We start from the raw sequence: 21225 nt of genomic DNA, 5'->3' as shown, positions 1-21225 counted from the left end.
AAAACTACATGGATCGGCGAAAGATGATCTGCGAATGTATTACGGCGAAGGATTTGGTAACTTTGGATCCAAATCCCATCGGATTTCGGATGATTTCAATTAGAAAAAAATTCATCCGATTTTAATCTTAACCTCAAATTTGATCTTGATTTTTAGTTTGGCTAAAATTACTAGTTTGAATTTGAAAGAATTTATCTCATTCAAATTTCACGCCGAACTTTTGAGGGATACGTTCTAATACTAATCCAAGGGAGGGAGATGATATTCTTAATAAAATAAAGATCAAGGAGCCAACCCCTCCCGAAAAGGGAATGAATAATTTTTTTTAAGTCGTATTGCCAAAGAAGAACAAACTCTAAATAAAATAGTAAATTTTATGAAATAATCTATTCTTTTCCAAATTATCTCAGATCGGATAAATATTTAGATAAGTTCAGCTTCGAATCAATTTGGATGAGTTCGGATTTGACAAGAGCAAAGAAGGTAGTACCGTAGTAGTATGCCATTAAATCAAAAAAGAGCCAAAGACAAGATGGATCGTATTCTCCTCAAGGACCTCAACCACCCATAAGAAATTAACAATAAATTTATACAAGTGAAATATAATTTTAAATTCACATATTAGCACCAAGAAGTAGGCATTTTATCAGTAATTGCATTTTAATAGAAGTTATTGGAGATTGGCAAGTTAATTTAGCAACCACTAGCTAGCGGTGGGCAAAATCGAGTTTGATTCGAGTTTGGATCAACCCGATCGGGTTTCGGGTTGGTCGGGTTAGATAAGAATTCATTCGAATTCAATTCGAATCTATAACCCGATCTGATCTAATCCAAATTATCCCAAAGCTTTCAAAACTCAACAGCCAAATGGAGCTTGAATCGGATCGGGTGATGGCGGAGGATTGGAGGCGTGGAGGTGGGGCAGCAGATCTGGTACTTGGTAGCAGTAGATCGGTAGATCGGGTTACCATCCTCGCGGAGTAGCTTCGGTTGGCGTTGGCTCTCAACGGTTGCTACGTCTGGTGGCCAAATCTAGCTTGCTCCGTGAACTTCATGTGTGTGTTTGATTGTTTGTGATTGTGACTATATTTTGTTTGTTTGGTTGTGGGTGTGGGTTGTGTAACTGCCGCTTGTTGCCGTCGGTAGTGGGATGCGAGAGAGGGAGGTTGTGGCCTGTGGGTGGGTGTGGGCGATTACGTTGCTGGTCGACAGTGGGCTGTGGGTGCCTGGGTGGGTGTGGGCGTGAACTTTATGTATGCTTGACTATTTTTGTGTCTGTGTTTCAGTGTGTGGTGTGTTGTGTGTAGATCGTGTTCCAATGTATGTGGTGTGTGTAGATCGTGTTGATGCGAGATTCCGGTTCTCCTCGTTATACGACCAGGATCTCTGTTCGATCAACTTCCCCACGACCAGGAGGTCTCCTAGTAATGCTTCTTCTCTAGATATCCCTGCACACACAGACAAGTCAGAGTACGCCGGTTGTTCTCCCGGCGCAAACCCTCCGACGCTCAAGTCAGATATCAAGGTTCGGGGAACGTTTGCCACGGGTCTTATGGCTTTTTCGTGGTTTTTTTCTTTTATCTCAAAAATGCCAACCCTTTTACCTTCGTTGGCTACCTTTTTATAGGCTTCCTCTGAATCCCCGTTTTCCGCTTTTCTCGAGACGGTTTGGGGCTCTGACTGCTGCGTTATGGGCAAACGTGGGATCTTGCGTGTTACGCCATGGTTCAGGGGAAAGCGTGGCTGTCGTGGTTCTGTGAGATCTTGCGTGTTACGCCACGGTTCAGGGGAAAGCGTGGCTGTCGTGGTTCTGTGAGACCTTGCGTGTTACGCCACGGCTCAGGGGAAAGCGTGGCTGTCATGCCTAGATTCTCGGGCTGGAGAGCATGTCTTGCCAACTGCCGTCGACCGGGTCTCCTCGCCTATCGACCTCTAGCCGGAATAGCCGTATGCCTCTTATAGGAAATTGGCCTCGCGGATGACAACATCGTGGACGAGCAGGATATTTCTGCTCCTGTTCTTCCGCGCACCAGGCTTTTACGGAACACACCGGTTCGCAGAACTCTGCCATCCGATATCTGCTCGTCATTCCTGGTCTCGTCGACATATTTATCCCAAACAGTACCTCTCCCAAACACCGGTCCCCCAGTTTCTGGTGTTGGGTAATGTAGTGGACCAGCAGTGGAAACTCGACAGTACTCGCTCGCGTGGGATTGGAAAAGGCTGCCAAGAGTCATGTCGCATTTAATTGCGGACAAGGTGACGTGGCAGAAATCCCCCCCTCCATTTGAATTTCAAACTGACGGTTATGAGGCCCTCGGGATTCGGTGCAGTTATATGCTGGCAGCCCAAAAGTCCGTCCTCATTTGGAAAGCCAAATCCTCTCGAACGGCATATTCACCATTCACTCCGTCTCCGTCTCCGTCTCTGTTTCTCCGGCAAAGAAGTTCCAGCACGAAGTCCCCATCCTTGCCTTTCTCCGATTGAAGCAGTACTTCAGGTATTACTTCTCTCTCCTCGGTCTCGGATAGTTTGTAGATAACTTCTTTTTTCTTTCGTTTGGGTAGTAGTTGGTGGTGTTGTGGTTAGAGTTTAGGGAATGTCGAAAGGTAAAGAGAAGGTCATTGAGGTTGATGACGACGAGTTGGACTTCCTGCCTAGTCTGCTCACCGATCCCGCCTTTGACCCCGAGATCCCCTTAGAGCCTATTAGGTCTAGTGTCAGGACTAGTGCTAGGAGCATGTCTCCCCAAACGACCTCTACGAGCGGGAGTAATGGTGAGGATGGATCTTCTGGCTCCGAGGATACTCTGAGTGAGGGTCGAGGAGATGATTCTGGTGAGGCGTCCCCATCAGGAGCGCCGCGACCAGAGGGGAGGAGTACAATAGGAGGTAGAGCCCTATCGCGGGATTACGCTATTGATTACATGACGTGCACGACCACGTTTGATGAGCTCGAGGACCTCCGGCTGAGGTATAGCATTCCTGGCGAGATACCTCTCAAGGTCCCGGGAAAGAAGGATGCTCCCAGCCGGCCTCCTAGGGGATATGTTACCCTGTATCTGGACAGCTTTAAGTACGGGCTGAGGTGTCCCTTGCAACCTTACTTTGCCCGGATACTTAACGGGCTAAATCTAGCTCCTGGTCAGCTGAATCCCAATGGGTGGAGAGTGCTCTCTGGTCTGTTCATATTGTGGGACAGATGTTGCCAAAGCGAGCCCACGGTTGATGAGGTGAAGCACCTGTACCAGCTAAAGAGCAGCCCCAAAGATGCAAGCTGGTACTACTTTCAATCTAGCGCCAAGACAAGGAAACATATAACCGACCTCCCTACTGGTGGTGGTGGGAATTGGAAGAGAAAGTTCTTTTTTGCTGGGGGTCCTTGGGGTCAGGTCGCACAAATGGACGGGAAGGATTATCGGGTCCCACCCCGTTTCACGGTCCCAGGTTGCCTGCTCGCTCCAGATGCCTTGTATCCATAGTTGTTCTTGTTTTATTGGCTTGTTTCTAACCAAGTGTCTGTTTGTGTTGTAGTTTCTTGGGGCGTTCATTTCCCACTCCGACCTGGCCAGCTCAAACGGGTTGAGGCTGTGCTAGTCAATTCCTGCTCGAGCCGGGAACTGTTAACCACATACAACTTGCTCGAGTCTCGCTTGATACTTCCTGGCCATAGGATGGAGGACGCTGTGATTGGGGCTCTGACCCGAAAACGTTCTCGACCTCCAACCACGAAGAGGGACGAGAGTAAGGATGCCCCTACCGCAAAGCGGGCCAACATCGTGCAGCAGGCCCCACCCTTGAAGATTTTACCTCCGGCTCCTGTAAAAGTCGGGGAAGCTAGTGGAGTAGCCACAGATCCTGCTACCTCTTCTCCTCCTGTCGGGCCTCGATCTCGCTTACCTGACAGCCGAGCAGAACATCTGGTCCCTTACCTCAATGAGTTAACTAAATCCGTGAGCAAGAAGGACCTGGAGGACTTTGACGGCCGCACCTTGGGTGAGCTGGTGGGGGCCATGCAGCATAGCGCTTTCCACCTCAGCTGCATGACCACCTATTACAAGGCTAAGGTTGGCCGCTACGACCGGAAGATGAAGGAGGATATTCAATCGGCGACGAGCAGAGCTGACGTTGCCGAGAAGAAAGCAGCGGAGCTGAATCTCGAGAATCTGAAGCTGATAGAGCAAGAATCACTTGCTCAAGCAAAAGCCATTACCCTCGAGGAGGAGCTTACCAAGGTCAAGGAGGATCTGCAAAGGCAGAAGGCTATGTATGAGGCTCAGCTCGAATCTCTCCGTGACTCCCACCGGGCTCAGGTCGAGAACTTGGAGAGGGAGGCCGACAACCAGTACGACCAGGGACTTCGGCATTCCTATCGTTGCATCATGGCCGTCCTCGGGAAGCAACACCCTGACCTGAAGGTGGATGACCTTGCAGCTGGTGTCGCTCGGCATATGGATGAGGAGGCGGCCAAGAAAGATGCCGAGGGGGTAGAGCCGATCGTGATTGAGGAGGAAAACTCACCTCTTCGTGCAGTCCCTGCTGAAGTTGGCGAGGCGAGCACCCCCCCGGACGCAACTGGCGATACCCCCCCCCCGCACCTGAGGAGGTTCAGCCAACCGATGCTGCTCGGCTCACTGATCCGCCGTCTTTTTGATATATTTCTTTTATTGTAGTGGACAATGTTCATGAAGATTATCCCCTCTGTTAATCATTAACAAATTAATAAAAATATTTTTTGATTACTTTCTTGTGTTGTAATTATGAATTAATTTTCGTTTGAGAATCTGCTTGTCTTCGTCTAGACGAGCAGGTTCCGGCTTGGCTCATGGTTTGGCCGCATGCCTTTGAAGATTTTTCAATGCCTGGGATTCGGTTTGCCTTCGCGCGGTCGAGCAGATCCTGGCACGCTTGGCTTCGGTCTCGCCATAAGACAGGCTTTGAGACTTGGCGAGCCTTTGCATGCCTTGGGAATTTCTTCGAATGTTTTGGAGTCTGCTCGCCTTCTCGTGGTCGAGCAGATCCTGGCATGCTTGGCTTCTGTCTCGCCATAAGACAGGCTTTGAGACTTGGCGAGCCTTTGCATGCCTTGGGAATTTCTTCGAATGTTTTGGGAGTCTGCTCGCCTTCTCGTGGTCGAGCAGATCCTGGCATGCTTGGCTTCTGTCTCGCCATAAGATAGGCTTTGAGACTTGGCGAGCCTTTGCATGCCTTGGGAATTTCTTCGAATGTTTTGGGAGTCTGCTCGCCTTCTCGTGGTCGAGCAGATCCTGGCATGCTTGGTTTCTGTCTCGCCATAAGATAGGCTTTGAGACTTGGCGAGCCTTTGCATGCCTTGGGAATTTCTTTGAATGTTTTGGAGTCTGCTCGCCTTCTCGTGGTCGAGCAGATCCTGGCATGCTTGGCTTCTGTCTCGCCATAAGACAGGCTTTGAGACTTGGCGAGCCTTTGCATGCCTTGGGAATTTCTTTCGAATGTTTTGGGAGTCTGCTCGCCTTCTCGTGGTCGAGCAGATCCTGGCATGCTTGGCTTCTGTCTCGCCATAAGATAGGCTTTGAGACTTGGCGAGCCTTTGCATGCCTTGGGAATTTCTTCGAATGTTTTGGGGAGTCTGCTCGCCTTCTCGGTGTTCGAGCAGATCCTGGCATGCTTGCTTTCTGGTCCTCGGCCATAAGAATAGGCTTTGAAGACTTGGCGGAGCCTTTGCATGCCTTGGGAATTTCTTCGAATGTTTTGGGAGTCTGCTCGCCTTCTCGTGGTCGAGCAGATCCTGGCATGCTTGGCTTCTGTCTCGCCATAAGATAGGCTTTGAGACTTGGCGAGCCTTTGCATGCCTTGGGAATTTCTTCGAATGTTTTGGGAGTCTGCTCGCCTTCTCGTGGTCGAGCAGATCCTGGCATGCTTGGCTTCTGTCTCGCCATAAGATAGGCTTTGAGACTTGGCGAGCCTTTGCATGCCTTGGGAATTTCTTCGAATGTTTTGGGAGTCTGCTCGCCTTCTCGTGGTCGAGCAGATCCTGGCATGCTTGGCTTCTGTCTCGCCATAAGATAGGCTTTGAGACTTGGCGAGCCTTTGCATGCCTTGGGAATTTCTTCGAATGTTTTGGGAGTCTGCTCGCCTTCTCGTGGTCGAGCAGATCCTGGCATGCTTGGCTTCGGTCTCGCCATAAGACAGGCTTTGAGACTTGGCGAGCCTTTGCATGCCTTGGGAATTTCTTCGAATGTTTTGGGAGTCTGCTCGCCTTCTCGTGGTCGAGCAGATCCTGGCATGCTTGGCTTCTGTCTCGCCATAAGATAGGCTTTGAGACTTGGCGAGCCTTTGCATGCCTTGGGAATTTCTTCGAATGTTTTGGGAGTCTGCTCGCCTTCTCGTGGTCGAGCAGATCCTGGCATGCTTGGCTTCTGTCTCGCCATAAGATAGGCTTTGAGACTTGGCGAGCCTTTGCATGCCTTGGGAATTTCTTCGAATGTTTTGGGAGTCTGCTCGCCTTCTCGTGGTCGAGCAGATCCTGGCATGCTTGGCTTCTGTCTCGCCATAAGATAGGCTTTGAGACTTGGCGAGCCTTTGCATGCCTTGGGAATTTCTTCGAATGTTTTGGGAGTCTGCTCGCCTTCTCGTGGTCGAGCAGATCCTGGCATGCTTGGTTTCTGTCTCGCCATAAGATAGGCTTTGAGACTTGGCGAGCCTTTGCATGCCTTGGGAATTTCTTTGAATGTTTTGGAGTCTGCTCGCCTTCTCGTGGTCGAGCAGATCCTGGCATGCTTGGCTTCTGTCTCGCCATAAGACAGGCTTTGAGACTTGGCGAGCCTTTGCATGCCTTGGGAATTTCTTCGAATGTTTTGGGAGTCTGCTCGCCTTCTCGTGGTCGAGCAGATCCTGGCATGCTTGGCTTCTGTCTCGCCATAAGATAGGCTTTGAGACTTGGCGAGCCTTTGCATGCCTTGGGAATTTCTTCGAATGTTTTGGGAGTCTGCTCGCCTTCTCGTGGTCGAGCAGATCCTGGCATGCTTGGTTTCTGTCTCGCCATAAGATAGGCTTTGAGACTTGGCGAGCCTTTGCATGCCTTGGGAATTTCTTCGAATGTTTTGGAGTCTGCTCGCCTTCTCGTGGTCGAGCAGATCCTGGCATGCTTGGCTTCTGTCTCGCCATAAGACAGGCTTTGAGACTTGGCGAGCCTTTGCATGCCTTGGGAATTTCTTCGAATGTTTTGGGAGTCTGCTCGCCTTCTCGTGGTCGAGCAGATCCTGGCATGCTTGGCTTCTGTCTCGCCATAAGATAGGCTTTGAGACTTGGCGAGCCTTTGCATGCCTTGGGAATTTCTTCGAATGTTTTGGGAGTCTGCTCGCCTTCTCGTGGTCGAGCAGATCCTGGCATGCTTGGTTTCTGTCTCGCCATAAGATAGGCTTTGAGACTTGGCGAGCCTTTGCATGCCTTGGGAATTTCTTTGAATGTTTTGGAGTCTGCTCGCCTTCTCGTGGTCGAGCAGATCCTGGCATGCTTGGCTTCTGTCTCGCCATAAGACAGGCTTTGAGACTTGGCGAGCCTTTGCATGCCTTGGGAATTTCTTCGAATGTTTTGGGAGTCTGCTCGCCTTCTCGTGGTCGAGCAGATCCTGGCATGCTTGGCTTCTGTCTCGCCATAAAATAGGCTTTGAGACTTGGCGAGCCTTTGCGTGCCTTGGATTTTTCTCGGTTTCGAGCGAATGAAATTCCGCGACGTTCCATTAATGGCAGGATTTGACTTACATGAAATTGTTCGGACATAAAGCGTGAAAGATAAACGATAATGAACATGAGCGAAAATAGCTTTCAAATGTGAACAAGTCTTACTGGAAGTATTTCCGGAGGTGTGCTGCGTTCCATGGGCGTTTCACCTCGTGGCCGTCCGCGCGGACCAGCTTGTAAGCTCCGGGTCCCGCTATCTGCTTGACTCTATATGGCCCTTCCCAATTCGGTCCCAGCACTCCTTGAGTTGAATCTTTGGTGCTCTGATTCACTCTTCTCAGTACCTAGTCTCCGACCCTGAATTGCCGTATGTTCACCTTCTGGTTATAATACCGAGCAACCCTTTGTTGGTAAGTGACTGATCGCTCGGCTGCTTGCTCCCTCCTTTCCGTTAGCAGATCAAGATTCAAACATATCTGCTCGTCGTTCTCCTGCTCATTGAAATGACCTGTCCGGTGTGTGGTCGTTCCTATCTCAGCCGGCACGACCGCTTCATGTCCGAAAGCCAAAGCGAACGGTGTCTCCCCAGTTGCGGTTTTGTGGGTTGTTCTGTATGCCCATAGCACACCTGACAGCTCGTCAACCCAAGCACCCTTTTTTGCTCCGAGCCTGGTTTTCAGAAGCCTCTTGATGGTCTTGTTGGCTGCTTCTACTTGTCCATTCGATTGAGGGTGAGCAGGCGAGCAATACTTCAGCTCTATCCCGAGGTTCTGGCAGAAATCCCTGAAGCTGTGATTATCGAACTGCCTGTCATTATCCGTTACCAAGGCATAAGGGATCCCGTATCGACAGACCAGGTTTCTCCACACGAAGTCTGTTGTTTTCTTCTCTGTGATCCTGCTAAGGGCTTCCACCTCTATCCACTTCGTGAAGTAATCTATAGCAACTATTGCATGTATTGCTGCTCCTCGTCCTTTTGGCAATGGGCCGATCAGATCAATTCCCCATTGAGCAAATGGCCAAGGGGAGGCCATGGAGGTGAGCTTCTCTGGTAGTTGGTTGGAGAAATTTGCAAAACTCTAGCAGCTTGCACAACCCCTGGTCTTCTTTTGCGCATCCTGGTGCATTGTCGGCCATAAATATCCCTGCCTTAGAACCTTGTGGGCCAGGGACCTCCCGCCAGAATGATTTCCGCAAATTCCTTCATGTACTTCTCTCAGCACGTAATCCGCGTCGTCCTCATCCAAACACCGAAGGAACGGTAGTGTATATCCTCGCCGATACAGTACCCCATCGATCATCGTGTATCTCGAGACCTGGGCTCTAATCTTCCGAGCTCGCAGCTTATCTGGTGGTAATACCCCATCTCTAAGGTATGAAACTATCGGGTCCCTCCACGAGCATTTTTGTTCTATCCGTAACACCCCCAAATTCTGCTCGATACTTGGGCTGGACTTCACCTCCAGAGGGACCGACTTTGGCATTTTTGGGTCGGCTACTGCTGCCATCCTCGCCAAAATGTCTGCTCGACTATTCTGCTCCCTGGGGATTTGTATCACCTCCACTGCCTCGAACTTCCCCATCATCCGTCTGACTATCTTCAGGTACTGTTCCATCTTCTCCTCTCTTGGTTGGAATCTTTCACTGACATGATTCGCAACCAGCTGGGAATCGGTTCTGATCTTAACTCTGTCTGCTTTCACGGCCTTAGCCAATTCCAGACCTGCTATCAAGGCTTCATACTCTGCCTGGTTATTTGTGGCTGCAAATTCCAACTTTACAGCATAAGAGATCTCCTCCCCCTCTGGGCCTTCTAGGACAATCCCTGCTCCTGAACCCCGCTCCCCTGATGACCCATCCACAGACATCTGCCATACTTGAGTTTCGTCATCGCCTGTAGCTGCATCTTGTTGATCTAAGCATACTTCGGGCTCTGTGAATTCAGCTACGAAATCGGCCATTGCCTGGGCCTTTATCGCTGCGCGGGGTTTATAGTCTATGTCGAACTCGCTCAACTCCACAGCCCACTTGACGAGCCGACCAGAGGCATCTGGCTTGTGCAGAGTTTGACGTAATGGCTGGTTTGTTATTACCGAGACCGAGAAGGCTTGAAAATATGGCCTCAACTTCCGAGCAGCAACCACAAGGGCAAGTGCCCATTTCTCCAACGGTAGGTATCTGGCCTCAGCGTCGAGCAGGGCCTTGCTGGTGTAGTATATCGGATACTGAACTCCTTCTTCCTCTCTCACCAGAACAGAACTAGCGGCCCGATCCGATACCGCCAAATACAGATACAACTTGTCCCCATCCCTCGGTGTGGACAGCAGCGGAGCTTGCTGTAAGTATTGCTTCAAGTTTCGGAAGGCTTCCTCGCATTCTGGGGTCCATTCTGTTTTCTTTCCCCTCCTTATCACTTGAAAGAATGGCTGACATTTATCTGTAGCCTTGGATATGAATCTGTTCAACGCCGCCAACCTCCCCGTGAGGCTCTGCATCTCCTTCAGGTTACGAGGAGACGTCATTTGCACAATCGCCTGGATTTTCTCGGGATTTGCTTCAATCCCCCTATGGCTCACCATGAATCCCAGGAATTTCCCTTACTCGACCCCAAAAGCACACTTCTCCGGGTTGAGCTTCATCTTATACTTCCTCAGAAGCTCGAATGTCTCCTCGAGGTGTCTGACGTGTTCCTTCGGGATTTTGGACTTGGTAATCATGTCATCCACGTACACCTCCATGGTTTTCCCGATCAACGGCTTAAAGACTTTGTTCACCAGCCTTTGATAGGTGGCCCCAGCATTCTTGAGACCGAAGGGCATCACCCTGTAACAGAACAAACCTTGGTTAGTGATGAAAGCCGTGCTCTCCTCATCCTGCTCGTACATGGGGATCTGGTTGTATCCCGAGAATGCGTCCATGAAGCTAAGCAGACCATGTCCAGCCGTTGAATCTACTAGCTGATCGATCCTTGGTAAAGGGAAGCTGTCTTTTGGGCACGCCTTGTTGAGGTCTGTGAAATCCACACACATCCTCCACTTGCCGTTTGCCTTCTTTACCAGCACCACATTTGATATCCATTCTGGGTAACTGACTTTCCGAATGAACCCTGCTCTCAAGAGCTTCTCCACCTCGTCATTTACAGCCTCATACCTCTCCTGGTTGAAGCACCCCCTCTTCTGCCTTACTGCCCGAGCACCTTTCTTTATTGCCAGCTTATGACACGTTACCTCAGGGTCAATCCCCGGCATGTCTTCATGTAAGCATTTCACCAACTCCTGCTTTTGCTCTCTCTTAAGTCTGGACCCGATTCTGATCGTCTTTCCTGGGTTCTCTGGTCCCATGCTCACTGTTTCCAGATCCTCTACAGGTTCTTGTCTGCCAGTCTTGTTTTCCACTCGGGTATCGAGGGACGTTATCTGCATTGCCTCCCTTGCTGCCGAGGAGTAGTAGCTTCTTGCGATCCTCTGGTCTCCTCGTACCACTCCTACTACCCCATTCACCCGGTACTTCAGAGCCAGATAATGGTTGGACAACACCGCTTTGCTCATCCTTAAAAATGGCCGACCTAAGATCATCTGGTAAGGACCTTCCTCATCCACTACGACAAAGTCCAGTATCACTGTTCTTTCTGTCGGGGGGCTCCCAATTGTGATGGGCAGTTCGACCACGCCCAGAGGAATCAGCTTCCCTCCTCCGAACCCCTTCAAGGAAGTGTTGGTGTATTCCAACTTTCGGTCGGCTATTCCCATCTCTTCCAGGGTTGACTTAAATAACACATCAACTGAGCTCCCTGTATCAACCAGTATCCGGTCAAACTTCTTGCTAGCGACCGTAGCCCTAATGACTAAGGCATCCTCGTGGGGGTATAGAATCCCTTCCTCATCCTCATCCGTCCACATGATTGGCACTTGCCTGACCCTTGCTCGTTTGGCTGCTGGGGTGTTGAGGAGTACCTCTTTACTGGTCATGGCGTACCTAGCATAATTTTTTCTCGATCTGTTTGAATCTCCGGCCAACGTTGGGCCCCCAGCTATCACCCTTACTGCGGGCTGCTCGCGCCTCAAGATTCTATCACTCTGCTCCCCTTCATCTGTCGTGGCCACCATCGGAAAAGTCCCATCCATAAACTCGTCCAGGTACCGATTTCTCACCAAATCTTCGACCTGGGTCTTGAGATCTCTACACTCTGTTGTGGTATGGCCATGGGTGCCATGGAACTTACAATAACGTCCTCTATCCCTCCTGTTGGGTAGCTTTGTTATTGGTGTAGGGAGGTGCAGCAGCCCTCGATCCTTTATGGTCTCGTATACCTCATCCAGGGACATCTTCAAGGGAGTGTACCGCTCATAGTCCTGGTTCTGGTCGATCAGATGCACCGCTCTTTCTCTGTTTGCCCCGCTCTGAGTTGGGGGCGGTGGAAGTACTTCTGGCCTGCTCGTCCTGCCACCGTGGGAATGTTGATGAAGACCACCAGATGCCGGATCATTTCTTGTCCAAGGTTCCCTAGCTGGGGAACGAGCAGGTTGCGCCCTGCTGTGCTGATACTGTGGTGGCCTCTGATGAGGCTGGTAAGCGGTGACCCTACCTCCTGCTCCACTACCGGAGGCCTGGTGGTCCCTTCTCCTGATCGGCCCATTCCCTGGTAATGCTTTCTTCTCTTTCCTCCCCAACCCTTCTAACTGGTCTGTCTTGATCCGCGCAGCCTTCTCCTCTTCAATCTCGATGTCTCTTTTAGCCTGCTCGTATGCGGCCGCATACGTTTGAATAGTTGGGCTTCTCAAATTGTACCATAGCCTTCCTATCTTCACCCCTTCTTTCAATCCCCTTAACGCCTAAGGGTGGTTGAAGGCTCCCAAGTCGAGGACAGCCCGATGAAACCTCTTGATGAATTCCCGAAGGGTTTCTTGCTCCCCCTGTTTCATGCTTTTCAGCTCCATCATGTCATCTTCCGGTGACATCGCCCCACTGAACTGCTCTGCGAATTCCTGGCACATCTGCTCGAAGGTTTTAATGCTGCCCCGAGGAAGTTTCCTGTACCATTCTCGTGCACGTCCCTCGAGGGATAGTGGGAACACCCTGCACCTTTGGGGTTGAGATAGTCCTTGTACCCCAGTTATGTCGTTGAAGCGCTCTATGTGCATCAGCGGATCAGTTCTTCCCGAGTATCTGAGGTCGGGAAGGCGGAAATCTCTCAGAATAACTGCCCTCATGATCTCCGCTGCGAGCGGCGATTCTCCGTCCAGCATTATCCTCCAACCAGGGGCTCTGTTCCTCCCTTGCATGTCGTCAATTATCTGCGCTAGTCTGCGCACTTCCTCCTCCAGCTGCCCTGCACGACCAGGGTCACGTGCTGCAACTTGATCCCGCTCTTGCTCTACATCTTGCAAGTGTTGCCTCAACTCTGTTTCCTCTGCATTCACCACCCCGTCGTCCGCGTCACAAGTCTGTCTTGCCGAGGACCGCTCTCTTGCTCTATGAAATTCTCCCCGTAGAGGTACGTTACCCCTCTCACCACCAAGTCTCCCTGTGGTTTGACTTCTCCCCGCACTATCGGGACCTGGTGCCACTCCACCACCTCTCACCCTTCCCTCTTGGGTTACCCTTCGCTCGCTCCGCAGCTCATGCAGGATGGTTGTCAAGGTCTCCATCTGCTTTTCCATCCGTTCCATCCAGTCGAACATGACTTTTTCCCGTGCTTCGCTGACTATTTCCCTCAGCGTCACGGAATCGTTAAGCCTCATATCACCCCCTTGTGCACTACTTCCTCCTGTCTCCATTGCTTTTCGCTTACTTCACCCCTCTTCTTGCTATCAACAGAAGCTTTTTGCTCTGGTTCCCCACAGACGGCGCCAAAATGTTGATGCGAGATTCCGGTTCTCCTCGTTATACGACCAGGATCTCTGCTCGATCAACTTCCCCACGACCAGGAGGTCTCCTAGTAATGCTTCTTCTCCAGATATCCCTGCACACACAGACAAGTCAGAGTACGCCGGTTGTTCTCCCGGCGCAAACCCTCCGACGCTCAAGTCAGATATCAAGGTTCGGGGAACGCTTGCCACGGGTCTTATGGCTTTTTCGTGGTTTTTTTCTTTTATCTCAAAAATGCCAACCCTTTTACCTTCGTTGGCTACCTTTTTATAGGCTTCCTCTGAATCCCCGTTTTTCGCTTTTCTCGAGACGGTCTGGGGCTCTGACTACTGCGTTATGGGCAAACGTGGGATCTTGCGTGTTACGCCATGGTTCAGGGGAAAGCGTGGCTGTCGTGGTTCTGTGAGATCTTGCGTGTTACGCCACGGTTCAGGGGAAAGCGTGGCTGTCGTGGTTCTGTGAGATCTTGCGTGTTACGCCACGGTTCAGGGGAAAGCGCGGCTGTCGTGGTTCTGTGAGATCTTGCGTGTTACGCCACGGTTCAGGGGAAAACGTGGCTGTCGTGGTTCTGTGAGACCTTGCGTGTTACACCACGGCTCAGGGGAAAGCGTGGCTGTCATGCCTAAATTCTCGGGCTGGAGAGCATGTCTTGCCAACTGCCGTCGACCGGGTCTCCTCGCCTATCGACCTCTAGCCGGAATAGCCGTATGCCTCTTATAGGAAATTGGCCTCGCGGATGACAACATCGTGGACGAGCAGGATATTTCTGCTCCTGTTCTTCCGCGCACCAGGCTTTTACGGAACACACCGGTTCGCAGAACTCTGCCATCCGATATCTGCTCGTCATTCCTGGTGTCGTCGACATATTTATCCCAAACAGTACCTCTCCCAAACAGATCGTGTTCCAGTATGTGTGATGTGTATTTGGGGTTTAATTTTTTTTATTTTGTGTCAACCCGATCGGGTCAACCCAATCTGATCATGATCCGATAAGGTTGACACAAATGCACCCATTCGAGTTTTATTCACAATCCGATCCGATCTGAACCTGATTTTTTTTCGGATCAGGTCGGGTCGAGTCGAGTATTTTACCTACCCTTACCACCAGCAAGCAGCACCAGAAATCAAATTAACGGTGGCTTCAAATCATGAGCAAGACCACAAACAACGGCACGAGTAGCGGCTTCAAGGCAAGAGCATCAACACGAATAGCAACACAAATAGCAGCTGGGCATGAACAGCGGCATGAACGACGGTAGGGTTTGCGTGCAACTGATTTAAGGGCCTGTGATGTTTTGATGGGGTTTGTTTAATCCAATGAGTTTTGTGATGTTTAGACGAGGACTTTTAGGTAAATTCATTAGATTAGTAAAGGAATATACTATATTAACCTTTCAATTATTTAACCAAATCGAATCCATTAGTAATTTAAAACTTAACATCTTTGATAAAACATTAAGGACTTTTGTATCTCTTCCCCTAAACATTTAAGGTGTATCGACCATTTTCCCAAATTTAAGTTCAAATGTGTGGAGAGTTGTCATGTGTTGGGATTATTATGAACAAGCCGCGAGGTTGTTGTCAGTGTCAGTTGCTTGTCTGGACAATGGCGTGCGGCATGCAACTGGTCATCTAGATATCGAAGCCGATTAAGATGCAGTAGAATGTCATGGGTCTAGAGGAGCTGGACGTCAATCAAGATGCAGCCAGACATCAACCAAGATGTGGCTGGGATCGTTTGGGTAGAGTCACAGTGGCGTCAGGCGGAGTAGATCATAACGTGGGTCACGGTCATGGGTCGCAGCGTCTGGAGGAGTTAATGTCGTGGGTAGGTCGGGTTGTTCGGATTTCAGTTTGGGTTACAACCCAATCGAATCGGAGAATGGAACCTAATTGGGTTGAAAATGCGAATCCGAACCAAACCAAAGTTAATTCGGTTCGGATTTACAAATCCGATCGGATCGGTTTGAAATTTCGGGTTCAACTTTTGGTTTGGGTTAAATACGTAGCGGTCACTAAATTTTCATCAACCAACCAAATTTTCACCAACTAAAAGAATGAAGAATGAGGAAAAGCTTGCTGCTCTAATTAATCCTTAAACACAGCCATACAAACAAAACACCTGAAGCCTGCTTTTTCTCTTTCACTACTATTGAACATTCAAATAACTTGGTCTCAATATCAATGACAAATTATCAGTTTATCATTGCATAAAAATAATTTAAAATCAATTGTTTATAATAATTAATAAGAATAATTATAAGAATAATTATAATAATAAGTAACCTAATGAACCCAATCAAAAACCACGGCAGGGACGTACAGCAGCTGGATCAAAAATCACGGTAGAGACCGAAGAAACGACGGCTGGATCGGAACGGAAGCTGCAATGCCGGAACCAGATTGAAAGCATCGAGCGTCGGCGGAGCCTAGGTGTGTGTGAGTGAGACTGTCGACTGCGAGAGGGAGTTAGCAGGGCTGGACGGCTGCTAGATGCAGCTAAAGTGGTGGTTGTGCACTTGTGCTTTGTGCCGCCGTTGTGCGGAAGAGCCAAAGATGAGAGAAATAAGGAAAATTAGATATAGGGATTTTGATTTTGGGCGTGCGTGCACTGAGAGAGAGAGAGACTCCTTATATTTATTAAGTCTAACCCGATCGATTTGAAAGTTCGGTTTGGGTTCAACCCGAACCGAAATAAAAATCGATCGGGTTTCAATTTTTAAGTGTTCGGGTTGTAATTGATTCGGTTTAACCCGATCCGATCGCCCACCCAATGGGAGCAGCAAAATGAGGAGGAAAAAAGAAAAGAAAAGAAAAGAAAAGGAAAGGTATTATTTAATTTAACAGCGTGAAAGTCTCTGTCTGTATCTCTGGACCGTAGAGCGATAAGCGAACTGCCAGTTGGTCAGGCGACCTTCGAAATTAAAATGAAACTTTGTCGTGGGACACGTGGAGTGGAGTGGTGAAGACTGATAACCTACATCTGCTGTACTTCCAGTCAATCAAAGTGGGTTGCCCAATCCCCAACAAAGGCAGATGCGGCGGAGGCGAAAAACAATTTTAATTTTAATTTTTTCGATTAAGAGAACACCTCCACCTCACGTGACATCCCGTCCCCAGATGAACCCAACTAATCGCAATTGGTATAATTGGTTTGCTACTTTGCTTGTTGCTTTGTCATTGTTATTTCCATGGCATATGGAGTATGGTGAGTGTTTTTTTTTGGGTAAACTTGAACAGTAATGTGCCTTTGCTCAATGATTTCCATTGAAGCACTCCATCTGAGGTTTGAACCGAGATACATAAAAGTTAATCTTAAAAACATGTCCAATGCAAATAAATTAAAAAAAAAAAAGAAAAGAAAAACATGTCCAATGCGAATAATAAAAAAATAAAAATAACCTTAAAGAATAAAACCCCATATATAATATACTTTTTGAACACTTCTACAAAATAGAACAAGCATTTGGATTTTCATCGCTAAATAACTGGGGAGCATAAACATAATGTATAAAATAGGGAACGTTGCTCTCTTTGCTTTTAACATCCTCCTTAAATTCTACAAATTTAGTCGATAACTCAGTGGACTTGACTTCAAATTTTTCGTTGTCTTTTTTAATTTCTTCCTTTTTCTCCTGTTTTGAAGTTACCATCTCTGCATGTTTGTGCACCTTCTTCCGCAAGTATGATAGGAGTCTGTCAGATTCAATAGTCCCTTGCACTGTTACAGTTTGAGCTTTCGTGTCAGCATTAACACTGTAAATACCTGCATTTGTAATTAATTGATACTTGTGATTCTTTCATGCGTTTTTCAAAATTGAAAAAGAAAATGTTTAACCACATACGCATTTCACATTGTTATACCTTTGTGCTTCAGTAATTTCTTGCGCAAGTCATGCTCGCATTGGGCGCAGTGGATGTGAACTTTTAATGTCGTTGTGCGTAAAATTACCTTAATCAAATTGTTCAAACAAATCAGTTGTTATATATGTTAATTTCAGGAATTATATAAAAGAAATATATTATAATGAAGAGCCATTATCTAACAAAGAATTCTACACTTCAACTAAACGTTTAAATGGAGATATGAAATTTTGCCTACTAAATACATACATACATACATATACATATATGACTTGAATTGAGCCAATTTTGAGTAGATGCATGTGCCTATAGCAACTACAATAATGATAGATGCAGCCTATGTTCAATATCATGAATACCATGATATATAAACCATTAGTGTGTGTGTGTATATTATTAGTTTTCTAATTTGAAACCTTAAATTGTGGAAAAAATTTGAAAAAATTTTTAAATCGTAGGATTTAAAAAACTTAAAATTTAAAATGTTTAAACTAAATGATTTGTACATTTTTATGTAATTTAAAATTTTGGAATAATATATATAATCTCAATAGTGATAAAATCAATTTTTTTATTAGTAAAAGTAAGATTTAAAAAACCACTCACCTCTTTTTCTTTGATTTCCTTAATGGCACCGATCTCTTTGATTTTGATGAGTGGTGGCGATATCAACTCAACCTTCTTCTGACTGGTTTTTTGGATTAACTTGTGGATTTTAATCACATCAATCACGCCCTTAACCTTAATTTCAGCTTTCTCAAAATCAGCATCCACACTTTGAATCCCTGCTGATCACAAATTGAAAGATCAAAGCTAATTAATTCGCACAAAAGTGCTAAAATACCCGGTTAATGAAATTAATTGAAAAAACACAGGAGCTTCTAAACTATACCACTAAAATGTTTGATAACATTTATCATTGTGATTTAAAAATTGAATTGATTTTGTCCTAAATTAATATGAAGAAAAATCTATAATATTTTTATTATTTTTATTAAAATTATTATTTTACAATTATCAACTTTTATTTCACAAGTACAATTTTTTCTTATAACAACTATAACTTATAATTTAGAAAACCTTAATTTCAAATAAAACCTAGTTTTACGTACCTTCAATTTTTAAGAGACGCTTTTCAATCTTGCGTGCGCATTGTGGACAATGAAGATTAACATTGTAAACACCTGTAATCACCCCAATATCTTTGTTTTTTGCTGCCATTTTAGCAATATTGAAATAGTAATTAATTACACGAACATTACATTAAGTAAAGAGAAATATTAGACGCCAGACAAATTAAGATCCGCGTATATATATGGTCTTGGTTTTGGTATTTCCTTCAAACTAAGAGGCACGCAATCTTAGCATGTTGGGTGGCCATCCGTTGAGAGTAGTTCGCCAGATATTTGACACTTACAAAGGACACAGCCAATATATAATTATATCTTATGATTCTCCAAATTGATATGGAAATTTGCCTTCACGAAATCTAGCTTCTATAGCTCTAGATCTCCTTTCTCTATTTGGACTAAAATTTAGGCCCAATGTAGTTATGTTATAACTTTTAAAATAATTATTTTTAGTTATATTATAAAAATAATTAGTTGTGAAGAGAATTAGTTAAATGTTTCGTAAAATTTATTTTCATATGTGCTGCGAGTCCATAGCAAAAGTGTTGTGAGTCTTGAAAACAATCATATGTGCTGGTAAATCTTACTGTTAAACTGGTAGAATAATGTAAACAACTGAACTAACGATAATATTGAACAAAATCTAGTTACACATTTATAAACATGTATATAAAATATTTTTTATTGTATATATATATAATAATTGATAACTAAAATAAATATTTATATTATTAATTTTATTATTTTATTTTATTATCTCAATATAATTGGTAATAATAATAATAATCTCTTCAAAGCTAATGATTTTATTTCTTAATTAATAAAGATAATTTTAAATTTTATAATATATATATATGAAAGTGTGTTAGGTATAAAATTAATTCTCAAAATTAGATTTTAAAAAGTTATTCCTTCGTTATTTTTCAAAATGTTTTTAAAATCTACAATAGATATGAATGACTGAAAAAAAAAATTGATTTCTAAAAAATTTACCAAATACGAAAATTATTTTTTAACATTTTAAAATCACTTTTGAACCTCTTAAAAGTAATTCCAAACAGACTCTTAGTGTTATTGGCACCTTAACTTTACACAAATTTTCACAAAACTTTTAGATTAATAGTTTATCCACGGTCAACATTAAATGGAGTTGATGACATTTGAATTTTATTAATGATTGTGATTAATGAATTTTCTCCATTCTAATCTCTTTCTATCTTTAACCTTATTTGTCAAGTTTTTTTTATCTCTCTTTCATATTTTGTCTCTCCATTTTTAATTTTTTTTTTTACTACGCAAGCAAAGATTTGAGTCTATTAAAATATTTCATTAATGAAATATCAACAAATTAAATTTAAAGGAATGCAAACAGTACATGACGATGAACTTGCGTGTACGGTGTACATACGCATATAGATAGAATCTGTATATAATATATAAATAATATTGAATCGATATAATGATGCTAGATTATATTAATATTAATTCTGAAAAAAATAATAAGAAATAGTAGAGTAGATATATAGCTAGAGCCTAGAAGGCAGGAATAGTTGGGTGATCTGATCTGTTATCATGCAAAGCATGAGCATTCTGCATGATTTGAAGTCAGCTAGTGGTACTGAGTAGCAAGATCAAATTAATTAATGCTGATGATAATCAGTTGCAGTTGCAGCTGCTGCGTCATTTTGTTGGTGAGGAGAATGAGAATTATGCTTTGCTATCTCCTTCTCTGCTTTTTCTGCTGCCTTTGCCACATGTAACTCCATTTCTGCTTCTGCCTCTCTTGCCAATCTTACCTCGTGAGCTACCTCAACTCTCGCTTTCGCCATTTCCTTTTCCACCTACCACATACGCTATATAGTCAGTCACACATGCATCATGCGTCATTCATCATCATCATGCATCTCATCTCATGTCCAGGTAATTGAGTAATTAACGACTACGTCTATACACACACTGACACACCCACACACACAGAGACATACATACAGAGAGAGAGAGAGAGAGAAAGAGACGTACCTTCTCCTCCGATTTTGCATCAGCCTTGGCTTTGCGCATGGCGTTCATATCTTGGAGCTTGTCCTTAATGGCCTGCATTTTCCTATCTCTCTCTTAACTTAATCAGATCTAAGACAGGTATTAGTGAGATAGAGACACAAAATAGCTTAGCCTATATCTCTACGCGATAATTAGTTAGTTGCGTTTACCAATATACACATTCCAATGATTATATATAAAACCACCACTCACCATCACCATATATATATCTCCTTTAGCTAGCTAATTGTAAGCTAAGGAAACAAATTGCATGATACGTGTCATCCATCTGGACACTAATTACTAGTTAATTCCTTCTTTCGTGGACTTGTATGTGCTCAGTCAAGTCAATCGTCTAAGACGCTTAACGATTCAAGAGGAATGCCCCTAACCGCCGTGGCCTTTGAGAACCATGCATATATTATAACCTACGATGCAAGTTGTGATTCGGGATTTCTTAAAGTATGAGAAAACTATTAAGTCATATGATTTAATAGTCCATTATATTATTAAACTATATGACTTAATAGTTTTCTTGACTTTCATAAAGTTCAGGATCATATATATATATATATATACACACACATACACCATCCTTCTCTCATGCGATTGCCCTTATTTTTTTTTTCATGAGGACACGTTATTAAGTTATATGGTTAAATAAAG

The 21225-nt window shown here is 45.4% G+C and overlaps 4 protein-coding genes across 4 annotated transcripts; 1 reads left to right on the top strand and 3 right to left on the bottom strand.

Annotated features, from left to right (window-relative positions):
- Positions 1-2599: 2599 nt before the first annotated feature.
- LOC112100034 lies at positions 2600-4714 on the top strand. The gene is made up of 3 exons (XM_024187611.1): positions 2600-3179; positions 3534-4552; positions 4673-4714. Exons 1-3 carry the CDS (start codon positions 2600-2602, stop codon positions 4712-4714), a joined length of 1641 nt encoding a protein of 546 aa, XP_024043379.1.
- Positions 4715-8739: 4025 nt separating this feature from the next.
- On the bottom strand, positions 8740-10239 carry LOC112100033. Its single transcript, XM_024187610.1, has one exon. It carries the CDS (start codon positions 10237-10239, stop codon positions 8740-8742), a length of 1500 nt encoding a protein of 499 aa, XP_024043378.1.
- Positions 10240-16916: 6677 nt separating this feature from the next.
- Positions 16917-18613, bottom strand: LOC18046920 (heavy metal-associated isoprenylated plant protein 4). Its single transcript, XM_024187609.1, has 4 exons — positions 18505-18613; positions 17999-18177; positions 17393-17480; positions 16917-17294 (listed from the first exon to the last, which is right to left on the bottom strand). The coding sequence occupies exons 1-4, from the start codon at positions 18611-18613 to the stop codon at positions 16975-16977; spliced, it is 696 nt and encodes a 231-aa protein (XP_024043377.1). The 3' UTR covers positions 16917-16974.
- A 1427-nt stretch (positions 18614-20040) lies between these two features.
- LOC18046919 (late embryogenesis abundant protein 6) lies at positions 20041-20731 on the bottom strand. Its single transcript, XM_006445458.2, has 2 exons — positions 20542-20731; positions 20041-20363 (listed from the first exon to the last, which is right to left on the bottom strand). The coding sequence occupies exons 1-2, from the start codon at positions 20617-20619 to the stop codon at positions 20163-20165; spliced, it is 279 nt and encodes a 92-aa protein (XP_006445521.1). The 5' UTR covers positions 20620-20731; the 3' UTR covers positions 20041-20162.
- Positions 20732-21225: the final 494 nt, after the last annotated feature.

The sequence above is a fragment of the Citrus clementina genome, unplaced genomic scaffold (genome assembly GCF_000493195.1).
Source record: "Citrus clementina cultivar Clemenules unplaced genomic scaffold, Citrus_clementina_v1.0 scaffold_3, whole genome shotgun sequence".
Lineage (NCBI taxonomy): Eukaryota > Viridiplantae > Streptophyta > Magnoliopsida > Sapindales > Rutaceae > Citrus > Citrus x clementina.
Note: the sequence above shows the minus strand (reverse complement) of the source record. Positions and strands in the feature narration are given on the sequence as shown.

Bases quoted from the DNA above. Each gene is read 5' to 3' on its own strand.
- LOC112100034 (XM_024187611.1), top strand. From the start codon at position 2,600: ATGTCGAAAGGTAAAGAGAAGGTCATTGAGGTTGATGACGACGAGTTG. The intron at 3,180-3,533 runs GTCTGTTCATAT...TTTGTGTTGTAG, and splicing joins TGGGTGGAGAGTGCTCTCTG to TTTCTTGGGGCGTTCATTTC. The intron at 4,553-4,672 runs GCGAGCACCCCC...CTTTTATTGTAG, and splicing joins TCCCTGCTGAAGTTGGCGAG to TGGACAATGTTCATGAAGAT.
- LOC112100033 (XM_024187610.1), bottom strand. From the start codon at position 10,239: ATGGTGAGCCATAGGGGGATTGAAGCAAATCCCGAGAAAATCCAGGCG.
- LOC18046920 (XM_024187609.1), bottom strand. From the start codon at position 18,613: ATGGCAGCAAAAAACAAAGATATTGGGGTGATTACAGGTGTTTACAAT. The intron at 17,481-17,998 runs GTGAGTGGTTTT...AATTTGATTAAG, and splicing joins AGGAAATCAAAGAAAAAGAG to GTAATTTTACGCACAACGAC. The intron at 17,295-17,392 runs GTATAACAATGT...TTACAAATGCAG, and splicing joins GAAATTACTGAAGCACAAAG to GTATTTACAGTGTTAATGCT.
- LOC18046919 (XM_006445458.2), bottom strand. From the start codon at position 20,619: ATGCAGGCCATTAAGGACAAGCTCCAAGATATGAACGCCATGCGCAAA. The intron at 20,364-20,541 runs GTACGTCTCTTT...CGTATGTGGTAG, and splicing joins ATGCAAAATCGGAGGAGAAG to GTGGAAAAGGAAATGGCGAA.